At 36.1% G+C, this 12,264-nt stretch overlaps 1 protein-coding gene across 1 annotated transcript; it reads left to right on the top strand.

The window, feature by feature from the left end:
* The first annotated feature begins 143 nt into the window (after positions 1-143).
* prkag1 (protein kinase, AMP-activated, gamma 1 non-catalytic subunit) lies at positions 144-9,602 on the top strand. The gene is made up of 13 exons (XM_067458855.1): positions 144-331; positions 1,349-1,400; positions 1,691-1,791; positions 2,408-2,489; positions 3,263-3,321; positions 3,435-3,480; positions 3,556-3,610; positions 3,694-3,820; positions 4,041-4,206; positions 4,318-4,355; positions 4,691-4,837; positions 7,452-7,551; positions 8,372-9,602. Exons 1-13 carry the CDS (start codon positions 323-325, stop codon positions 8,380-8,382), a joined length of 993 nt encoding a protein of 330 aa, XP_067314956.1. The 5' UTR covers positions 144-322; the 3' UTR covers positions 8,383-9,602.
* The last annotated feature ends 2,662 nt before the right edge of the window (positions 9,603-12,264 follow it).

Here is a 12,264-nt window from a genome sequence, read left to right as displayed (position 1 = left end):
AAATATTTTGAAATACTGTTATGTCAATCCTATTTATGTAATTCTACATTTTATAACCAGTTTAGTTTACAGGATTAATTATCATGTACTTTTTATTTATGATGATAAAGATGATGGAAGAGGAGGAGGAGAAGCGCGTACACGTGTGTGTCGTCATATCCGGTCGAGGCCTCCGGAGCGGTCTTCCTCATCCTGGAAGAAGTCTGTACGCGAGCAGCGGCACCACAAACGAATTAAGCATCATTTCAGCTATTAAAATACGTCTTCGCATTTCAGAGATCGGTTTAAACATCAACACTTGTCTTTGCGCTGTGAATGGATCATGGAGTGTGTAAGTAGAGGAAGATTTAACAGTTCAGGAGACATTCAGGAGTTGATCTGACAGATTCAGCCTCCTTGAATGACACCGAGACCGAGAGAGTTAAACTAGCTGCGGGTTTTCTTCAATTGTGCTACAATATTCAAAAAATGGCTAATATAGATTCACATGTTGAGATTGAGCGTGAAGTGTTATTGTTAGGGGCGACTGTAGCGTTTCTTATTCATATGAAGCCGGTTATAACTTGCGTCTCCTGCGGTTTAGTTTACTGCCATTACACTAACGTTAGTATGATAACAAGTTTTCTGCTGTTTCGCTTCAGAAAGTTAACACGTCTACTGCTGTTACACTACACTAATATTACTTTAAGTTTAGTGCTGTTACACTAGTGATATGTTAACGTCTTCTGCTGCTAACATGTACTGTATTATGTAACGTAAACACGCCTTCTGTTAACAATTTTAACTGCTGTTGTTACACTAGGACTGTTAACAAGTTTACTCCTGTTTCTGTTGTCACTCTCGTACCCTGTTGATTTTCTGTTACTGTTACTCTAGTGTTGCTTTAGTTTGCTACTGTTTGTACAGTATAAAGCTAATTTGCATGTAATTTATATTAACATTTGCAGTTTTTTGTCTTAACCTATTGTTTGAGCTAGTAATTTGACAAATTTTCCATATCACCTCAATGTTCTCTGTCAGCTTTCTTATTTATTGGTCAGTTAACAGGCAAAGCTGTAAACTAGTCCATAGAGGAACAGATTTAAGGATTTAAAGTTAAACCCTTAGTTGTCTGACGCTCTGCAGTTCAAAACCCAAAGTTAATCAGTGTGTAAGAACTTGAATACTCTGAAGCGAGCAGATCTGCCCTTCTGTTAACTTCTCTGGCTAATATGTATTTTCTTGGCACATTTAGCCTTTTGCTCAGTTTAGTATGACAGCTCTAGTTCAGCGAGAACAGAAGAATGATCACATTTATACGGGAAAAGCAAAAGGTTTGAATGTTTACAAATTGACATCTGTTTTTCAGGTTCCTGCTGTTCTTGAGGAGTTGGATGGTAAAAAGGAGGCGCACATAGAGGGTAAGAATGTGAATAAATAAAAATGAGACTGTAGTCCTGCGATCACCTGCAGCTCACGCGCAGGATCTGAAGGCAGAGCCGAGCAGGGGTTTGACTCTGGCGTGCTTACAGTGAAATCTGAGACTAAAGTGACAACAGAAATATGATCGTGACATTTTGTTCTCTGACACTTTTCCTCTCATATTTTCATTGGTTATGTTTTAATACCTCTTCATTATTTGATGTTTTAGCCAGTGTAGTTTTGAGCAATAAAAAAATTCCTTTTCGTTTTCCCCTCTCTATCACACCAGATCCGGAGTATAATGTGTACACCCGCTTCATGAAATCCCACCGCTGCTATGACCTGGTGCCCACCAGCTCAAAGTTAGTGGTGTTTGACACTTCTCTCCAGGTGGGAACTCAGAAGAAGTCAAATGTTGTCAAACTTGTAACTTTGTTTATAACCAATTCACTTCCATATGTGACATTTCTGTGAGAAACAAGAAAAAATGTTGGGCAGCACTAGATTTTACACATCATTAATTAATTTGATAATGTAAGTAGCCCTACCATACCAGAGTACACTGAATGTGCATTTAATAAACTATGCCTTGATAGGCTTTTGGCTGTTTATGACATTATTTATATTATAAGTGTTGTTAGCAGAAAAGCTAGGTTGTTTAAGAGGAAGAATAAGTTACTTTTTGATAGAAGGTTATTAACACTATATATATATATATATATATATATATATATATATATATATATATATATGTGTGTTAATAACCTTCTATCAAAAAGTAACTTATTCATATATATATATAAATATATATATATATATATAGAAAAATGTGCGCCAAAGAATTATTATTATTAGGCGCATGCATTAAGAAATAAGGGTCAGTATTGATTTCATGATGTTGACTAAAGGGATTGGTTATATTTGCTCTGTAAATTGTGTCATGTAATCCATGACATTTAAACTGTCAGACTGCCTGCTGGTTAAATTGTGGTTGTATGGTTACCAGGTGAAGAAGGCGTTCTTTGCTCTTGTGTCTAATGGGGTGAGAGCAGCGCCTCTCTGGGACAGCAAGAAGCAGTGCTTTGTTGGTAAGTAAGCTTTTTGGAAATGTCAAATGTGCCAAAATTGTGTTCAATTTATTGTGGTTTATTGATGTCATTTTAGTTTAAAACTTCAGTGACACTTGTGGCAGTCTCGATGTGACCAGAGAAATAATTGTGCTCTTGATTTTAAAAAAAATTAAGTGGTCGTAAAAATAGTCACACTAGTGAAAATTATCAGTTTTTTCAATTAAATAAGCATTTCCAATTTTTAGAAACTAATCTGCCTTCAGAATTAGAATTTTAAAGGCATTGTCTCTATTTTCACATAAAAATTCAGCCTTAATTTAAAAATATAAAAAAAATAGAATTTAGAAAAAAAATTAAATGGGGAAAAAATATTATTTAATAATAATGTCATAATTATTGCATAGATAAATAAATAAACATATATTATTAAATGTTAATTGGTAACATAAAATTCTCTTAAAATACAAAATAAAAAAAATATTGTGTTCTGTTACTTTTGAACAATACCAGAGAGTTAAAGGCCTTTCACAATACATTTAACTTGCATAAAGCAACATTTCAAAGGGGTATTTAACCTCTGGCAATTTTTGTAATTACATTTTTTTTTTTATTATTAATAAATACAGTTTTTGAAATCGATGCTACTTGACAAGAGAAAATTAAATAAAAATGACTATGATAAAACCTACTCTCAATTGAATAATTCATTCACAGTAGTTAATTGTAATAAAAGTTTAAAAGTATCTCTGATTCAATGTATGCATGTCTTTCATACTTTCTTCCTTTTGTAGGTATGCTGACCATCACAGATTTCATAAATATCCTTCATCGCTATTACAAATCTCCTCTGGTAAAATTCTCTCCTCCCTACTCATGCTAAAAGTGTTATTCTCCTTTTGAAGATTATTCTTCAGGTCATGGTGAGGAATTTTTAAAGATCTCATGTGTTTTTCTCTGTTTTAGGTCCAGATATATGAATTAGAAGAGCACAAAATAGAGACATGGAGAGGTGAGGATAGTGTTTATATGTGTGTTCATGATGTAATTGTGAGCCTATGACTGATCTGTTGTTTTTTTCTTGTAGAGGTCTACTTGCAAGATTCCTTCAAGCCTCTCGTGAGCATATCGCCCAATGCCAGGTAAGAGTTTTATTGGAGCAGGCAGATTGAATGGGTTTTGTTGGGGAGATGTGATGTGTCTGAGGTTTTTCTCTCTGTTTCAGCCTATATGATGCAGTTTCCTCTCTACTGAAGCATAAGATCCACAGATTACCCGTGATCGATCCTCTAACAGGAAACACTCTCTACATCCTGACACACAAGAGGATCCTCAAATTCCTGAAACTCTTTGTATGTCCTGCCTAATAATCGCTCGCATGAAATTAAGTATAGATATTAATTTATTTTGTAATGCTCTGTCACAGAGATGTTTCTGTACTTCTTTCACAACTGCAATGAAGCAACTACTGCTAAATGACCTATTACTCATCTACTAGCGCAACTTAAAAATGTGTGCTTTCATTCTACAAACACAGAGGTCCTGTTTATGATTGTTTCTATTCTCTTTCAGATATCTGAAATCCCCAAACCTGCATTTCTGTCTCAAACGCTGGTGGAGTTGAACATCGGAACGTTCCACAACATCGCAGTGGTTCACGCCGATACGCCGCTCTACTCCGCGCTGGGCATCTTCGTGGATCAGAGAGTTTCCGCCCTCCCTGTGGTGGATGAAAATGGTGAGTTGTAATAAATGTATTAAATTTATATATATATATCTGTGTTGCAGATCTGTTTTTTCCTTCTCCTCTCACATGATCATTATTTCTCCCTCTCGTTTATGCCAACAGGACGTGTGGTTGACATCTATTCCAAGTTTGATGTTATAGTAAGTTTTGTGGGTTTATATATGTTGTTTCTAAATAGAACAGTAGACATTGAGCTTCTCTAGTGGGGTTAAGTTATTGAATGTGTGTGATGTTCGATTGGATTCACAGCTGCCACTGTGTGTTTAAAGCCTCTGGTTTTGTCTTATTGATCAGCTTGAGTGAATGCAGCCACTGCGGTGCATGATCTCATGCTCATGATGCTGTGGTTTTTCCATTATGTATTTAATTTAAAATCTGAAAGTAAAGTATATAAACCACACACACACACTGTTTATAGACTGTTGCATCTCTCTGTGCGTTTGTCTCTCAATCTTGTTTCGATATCGTCACACAGAATCTGGCAGCTGAGAAGACGTACAATAACCTGGACATCACTGTGACTAAAGCCCTCCAGCATCGCTCGCAGTATTTTGAGGGTGTGCTCACCTGTCGAGCCAGTGAGACCCTAGAGGCCATTATCAACAGACTGGTGGAGGCTGAGGTGAGGAACACGCATGTGACAGAATCTCAATCAGCCTTTTGCTCATGATTGCATATATACTAGGGATGTCAATTTTCACAAATTCCCATGATCGATCGTCGTTTAAATTAACGATCAATTAATCAATTAATCGTTAACCATAATACTGAAATATGCGTCTACAGCAGTGGCTTATAGCCGACAGCATGACAGGATGTGCAAATGCTGCTCAAAACGCCATGTTCTTCATCTTCACCAAATGAATGAAAAGGATTTTTATCTAAACAAAGGGCTATGGGATTGTAAAATTAGTCGATGTTATTTATAATTTAATTAAATTACTTTTTAATAACCAAATATAACATGTAATACAACACGAACGCCGCCTCAGATCTATTATTCAGAATTTGTGGACGTACTTACAAGAGCAACGTGCTGAAACGTCACCTAAACCCAGTTAATTCAAAACGATTTATTAAAATATTGTTTTCATTAATGTTATGTAATGTGACAGTCCCAATCATAGTTATTATTAGTCGTGCGTTGCTGTTTGAACTGCACGAGCTGAAGCTGATGCGCTGAATCAACACTGGTAAGTTACACTGAAACTTTGCTAGCACGTTATTTAACTCAACAAAAAGCTTCCTATATGAGATTAATCAGATTTATATAAAGTTAACAAAATATTACAAATTATATATCTTCACAAAATGATGCGAATGGACAAGTGAACTTGAATTGAGTTGCTGATATTCATCTTCAGAATGGGAGACGCGTGGTGTTCACGCGCTCTAGGAACAACGCTCTGAACACGGCACCTAAACCCAATGACTTTACAACCATTTATTAAAATAGTGTTCTCATTTCTGTTATATAATATGACAGTCCCAATCATAGTTATTATGCATTGCTCTGTATGCGCTAAAGCCGAAGCACTGAATGAAAACCGGTAGACTGAAGCCATTTGTTAGTGCGTTTTATTTCGCTTGAAAGAAACGCATCCTATATGATTGATCACATATATAACGTCACAAAATAAATGTAATATTACAAATTACTTCAGCACAATCTGATGCGAATGCACAAGTGAACTAAGTTACATGCGTGAGTCAGAATGCGTGACTCATGTTGTGCACGCTCTCTTCCTGGCTCAACGCAATGAAACACGGCAAATAAACCCAAATAATTAACAATCACAATGTTTTATTAGGCTACAATAGTGTTCTCATTAATGTTGTGTAATATGACAGTCCCAATCATAGTCATTATTAGTGCTGTTGGAGCTGCACGCTGAAGCTGATCACAGCCACGCTTTTACTACCGCTCACCTCTAACGTTAATTATTAACCAAATGCATCCTTATGAGATAAATCAGCTAAAGATAGGCCTGCACAAAATAAACACAATATTACAACTTACATTTGCACAAAACAAAAGGCTGCTAATGCACATGCAAGCTTGCAGTCATGATGAAGGTGTGACTCCAGCTGTAAAATGGTTCCAAATAGAACTCGGGCGCGCTCGCATCATTTTTCCTCCCGTTTCCTCACGCACGCGCATAACCCTGCTTAATCGATGATCGATAAGTCTTATCGATCAAATGTCTTATCGACAATTAATCGATCATCGATTAATCGTTGACATCCCTAATATATACCGTTCAAAAGTGTGGGGGCAGTAAGATTTTTTAAATGTTTTTTAAAAGTCTCATGTTCTAGAACAGCATCATTGCAATTTAATTGATGAAAAGCTGTATTTTCATCCTCATTCCTCCAGTCTTCAGTGTCACATGATCCTTCAGAAATCATTCTAATATGATGGTTTGATGCTCAAGAAACATTTATTATTATTATCAATGTTGAAAACTGATGTGCTGCTAAATATTTTTGTGGAAAGTGTGATGTTTGTTCTTTAAACAATTACAGCATTTATTTTAAATAAATATTATAATTATTTATAAAAAATAAATAATATATTTATGCATTCTTGCTAAATGAAAGTATTCATTTATTTTATAAAAAAAATCGTACAGACCCAAAACCTTTAATTATATGCATGGTTAACTGAAGAATAAAAATGCCTACAAATTCATGAAGTGGGCAAAAATGTCCCTGCACAGTTACACTAAATCTAAATGTGAAAATGAATGAACAGTGTCAATTTGCAGCATTTAGATCGTTGCATCAGATTCCTTTTTACATGCTTTTTTGCAGCATTGAGTATTGCAAGCATGTTTCTGTTCATCCTGTTTATGTGAAAAAGTTCAGATATGATGTAAGAGATAAATTTTCGCTGTGTACACAGCTTCAGTGATTATTACAGGAGTATTTGCGAAACTCGCATCAGACTAAACTCATGTTGTGACATGTTGTGTTTGTGTAGCCAGAATATGACATGCACTTTCCCCAAACACAACTGTTTTTATATGTTCTTTATACATCATTAATAATATTGCAGCCCTAAGGCAACACATATGCATTTAATAAGATCATTCTAAAAATTGCTTTTACTAAGGTAAACGTCCCCTGAAAATGAATTCCGTCTTAATGGAAAAGTTTATTTCGGAGTACTTGGACCGACAGTATCTCATAAAGAACTGCATGTAGACGTACTGACTGATCGCTCTCATTTTCAGGTTCACAGGTTAGTGATCGTTGATGAGCAGGAAGTTGTGAAAGGCATCGTCTCTCTGTCTGATATCCTGCAGGCTTTGGTGCTCACCAGTGGAGACGACGGTAAGACCCGGTCATCCTTTGACACAAAATAATCTTCATGCAACCTTTCCAAATGAGTTTGCCACTTTTTACATTTATTTATACAGCGCTTAATAAAATACAGTATTGATGAGGGAAGTGAAGGTTTGAATCCATTAAATCCGTTTGTTCGCAAAATGTGATGTGATGTTATCTAATATAGTCAGGCTAGCTATAGTGAGCTAGCATGGAAAGCATAAGATCCCACCGCCTCCTTCAAATCACATGAACTGTGCGTATGTTCATGTGATTTGATAACTCAGGGAGTTGCAGGGAGCAAACAAAAGCGATCACATGCCTGAATTTCGTAACGGTTATGACGTAACTGCCTTGTTTACTAAAAATCGCGTGGCAGTTTGGTACATGCTCTGAATCACTGGTTTGAAACCAACAATTAACAACGGTTTCACTGGTTTATTGGTTTAAAACAGGCTCTTATGTCAGCGTGTTCAAAAGGGAATTCAGACTCGGCCTAAGTGCACCGTTAAAATAGCAGAGCGTTAAAATAGCACCCCATGTGTGTGAAAGGGGCTTGTGTTAATGTTTAGGGTGTAAATCAGCTCATCCGAAGACAGTAGTGTCATTATTTAGCTCAGTTTAATGCCTCTCATGGGATATTACTGAGTATTAATTCTTGTCAAGTGCCAAAAAGACAGAACTGTCCCTTTAAGTTGACGGTATAATTTCCAAATGTAACCCTTTATTTAAAGCCCTACAGCTAATGTTAGACCGATTGATTTATGTTTGGTTGTGATTATTTTGCTGTATTGACAGCCTGTACTTTTCTTATTTTCCCCCTCAGGCACTGCTTGATGGAAGAGGAGTGAAAGAGTTTCCTTCTCTCTCAGTAAGCTGGATGGTGCTCCAGAAAAAGTAGGACATCTATGATATGCAACCATCTCAAAAACAGGAAGCACCACAGATTTATTTACAGAGATCCAGCTGCTCCAGTGAAGAGAGAGACATGAGCAAAAGAGAATTGCTTTTCTAAGAAGAAACTCTTTTAATAATTGAGCCCTAAACCCTCTGTACCACTTCAGGGAGTGGTAAAGGAAATATCATTTTACCTTCAAATTATTTTAGTTATGCCGCTCAGCACACTCTTTCTGCCGATGAGACATCCATCTTTCACATTATTTCCCGCTGCTTCTGTCCTCACGGAAGGAGTCTCATGCAGAGGAGATTGAGGTGAAGATGTGATCGTCTGGAGCGCAGAAATTCGGCCTAAAGGCCAGAGCTTGAACCGGGAAGTAGTCATTTACGCTTTGGGCAGGAGAAGAAACCGAGTATATGAATTCAAACTGAGAGACTGAAACATTCCGTTATTGTTCTGGTTCTGCAGGGTAATGTAGCGTGTTTTTCTAACTCATGGGCATTTGATATTAAAGAGGTTTGTCCTCTAAAGCCAGATAAAATGTCATCTGATTGGACTGTTTCTACACTACACACTGATGCGACACAAGCCGTCACTCCGTCAGTATTCGGGGAAGTTTCATCGCTTTATTCTGATTCACTTTATCTGACAATGTGAACTCTGAGCAAAGGAAAAGGCTTTTGATATTAATCATTGAATATTTATATCATTAAAAAAACAATTACTGCTCATTATTATCATGTATGTTATCATAGATAAATGTAGTTCTTTATCCATTTCCCCCAGTTGTTCTGGGCCAGACTCCTGTTTTTATGCATTTCTGGTTTATCTTAAAATGTTGCTACTGATTTTATTCTGCTTTAGTTAAGGTCCATACATTTTTTAAAGAATTATCATCACCCCCAAAAAAAACTTTTCATAACCCCAAAAAAAAGAGAATATCAGATTGCATCTCGATGACTCACACTGTAGTTGTTTTTATTGTAGCTTATCTCGCTACAGAAAATCATTTGATTGTAATAGTTTGCTGGTATTTCTCTCTCTGTAATCATTTTTATGCTACATATAATGGATATGTAAATACACCTGAACTGTTTTCTAATTCTCACATGTCAAATATGTTTTATTGAAGGCACAATAAAATTTATTCAGTTTATAAGTTGTTGTAGTTCTTATGTAAGAAGGAGAATAAGCACGAGATATGCCACTATAAACATTCTCACCGAGATCAACACGATTAAACTGATGCTGGTATCGTCTAATATTACATATTATATACGCCATGTCTAAAAATGTCTGCATAAAATCAGTAACAGCATGTTTGCCTGTTGCAGCTTTTCTTTTAAAGCATCTGTAGTTATTGACTCTTGCCCCGCCATTGACTTGCAAGTAGGTATAACTGCAGACCGGAGATCTCCAAAATAAGGGCAGAACCGCAAAAAAGGGGTGGGGTCTCGCAGGGCTGGCTCGGGCTTTATCCAATTGGCACTGATTAGCATTTCAGAATAAATGTTCATAAATAAAACATTGTTTCTAGGTGATACTTGAACAAAAAAGTAAAACTAATATGCTATATATATATATATATATATACCAAAAAGAACATGATTGACTCAACCAACCTTGAATTTTGATGTTATGTTCTCCTCTGCACTCAGGTTTGAATGTAGGAAAATTAATGCAAAAACTGACATTCAAATCAAAACATTTTTTTAAATATTAAACCTTTACAAAAGTAGTCTTTGAGAATGTCTAAGTAAAAATAAGTATGTCTAAATTTTATGTCTAGAATTTATAAGCCACTTTATACAGTTATATAGGATCCTAGTGGTCATAACATTTTAAGGCTTTGGTCACTTTAGGCCAGGAGGGAGGACAAGTGTGACCCTTAAAGGAATACGCCAACTTTTTGGGACTTTGGCCAGAGGTGGGTAGAGTAGCCAAAATCTTTACTCAAGTAAAAGTACAAGTACTTACGGAAATATTTACTCAAGTAAAAGTAAAAGTAACAATCGTAATAGTTACTTGAGTAAAAGTAAAAAAGTATTAGATGAAAAAACTACTCAAGTACTTAGTTACTAGTTACTTTCGATCTGATTGATAAGATCCAAAAACCCTGAATTTCAGACTACTTAGAGAGCTTTCACACATATATGTGTGTGTGTGTGTGTGTGTGTGTGTGTGTGTGTGTGTGTGTGTGTGTGTGTGTGTGTGTGTGTGTGTGTGTGTGTGTGTGTGTGTGTGTGTTTAATGGTTAAACAGTGTCAATTAATGGTGTGCTGGGCTAACCACAGCTCTTTTTAAAACATACTTTGTTCTTATATTTTTATAAGTACATGCATTCTTAAAAATACAGTCCCATTTCTAAATGTATATATACACTGCAGACTGTTGTCTGTCCGGATATGTGTATAAATGCAAGATGTCACATTAGGCTATTCAATTTGTTTCGTTTTTAGCCTGATCTCATCAGTACCTATGGCAACGTTTATGCAAACCACAAAATATGTACCAATACGTACATATTGCGACAGTTTCAAAGTGAAATGTCCACTGGGTGGCGCTAAAATCTTATTTTTTTCCAGAACAGATTTGCGTGAATCTGATATGTTTTGTTACGTTGTGTTTTTAACGTACACCCACACTAAACCTACCCGAAAGTGTTAACAAAAGCAAATGTGACAAAAATAAAATTGTGTCCATGTATTTTTAGCTTGTGTTTAGAACTCGTCTTTGAGCTTTTTTATCATGACTCGTTCTTCATGGGGTTCGTTCTCAAGCTTTTCGCATTGCAAATACAAATCTGTATCAGCTGAGCTATCGAGCAAATCTGGTGAATCAGAAAAGCAGAACATGGAGCTGTGACGCAAAATTCAAAATGTTTTAGTTTACAAACCATAGACTAAAAAAATTCAGTTTTTCTGCCTGTAGTGTTCATTTCTGTTGGAATTCCTGCAGTGTGTATTGGTACGTATTTTGTGGTTTGCAAAAACATTGCCACAGGTAAATTTTGCCAATGAGGTTGCTCGTTTTATGAGAAAAAAAAGATATGTAAATGTGCAGATGTGAACGTTTGTTTGTGGACGTGTGTTCGGAGGATTCGATTTGTCAATGCTTGCACAAGAGTGCATATGAGGAAAACACTCGGACAGTGTGTGAAATAGTATTACAATAAAGGAAAAGTGCCCATAGTTACCAAATTACCATTAATAGTGTTCAAATATAACATCATTGTTACACTTACCGCTGTTTTCTCAGGTTGGAGCTGGATTTATTGTATGCTGAGATGTCAGTTCATATTGGTGCACACAGCATGCATTAAATTATGAAACTGTTCTTTTTGACATCTTGGACTGAAAACAGGCTGAACTTGAGGCCACGTACGGGTGATCTGCTGTAGCTCACACACATCTCCCTCTGCTTCGTTCGGCCATCATCTTCTGACTAAACGCGCGCTAATTTTATGCGGGTGATGCGTATCCACCTCTCGTGAAGCAGCCTCTCCAACGTTTCGCGAGACTTGCGAACAAGGCATAACTTATTTTAAAATATATAACTAATTATCACAATTGACAGTAGCGGAGGAACGCCACCGAATGTAACGAAGTAAAAGTACAGTTTTTTCACAAGAAATGTACTTGAGTAAAAGTAAAAGTACCCATTTTTAAATATACTCTAAAAGTACAAGTTACCCAAAAAATGTACTCAAGTAAATGTAATTCGTTACTACCCACCTCTGACTTTGGCTTAAGTGTATCCCCCAGAATTAGATAAGTCCATATATATATATATATATATATATATATATATATATATATATA

Source organism: Pseudorasbora parva, chromosome 12 (genome assembly GCF_024679245.1).
Source record: "Pseudorasbora parva isolate DD20220531a chromosome 12, ASM2467924v1, whole genome shotgun sequence".
NCBI lineage: Eukaryota > Metazoa > Chordata > Actinopteri > Cypriniformes > Gobionidae > Pseudorasbora > Pseudorasbora parva.
Note: the sequence above shows the minus strand (reverse complement) of the source record. Positions and strands in the feature narration are given on the sequence as shown.

Coding starts and splice junctions, on each gene's coding strand:
- prkag1 (XM_067458855.1), top strand. Junction 3,481..3,555: donor CAAAATAGAGACATGGAGAG/GTGAGGATAGTG, acceptor TTTTTCTTGTAG/AGGTCTACTTGCAAGATTCC. Junction 3,821..4,040: donor TCAAATTCCTGAAACTCTTT/GTATGTCCTGCC, acceptor ATTCTCTTTCAG/ATATCTGAAATCCCCAAACC.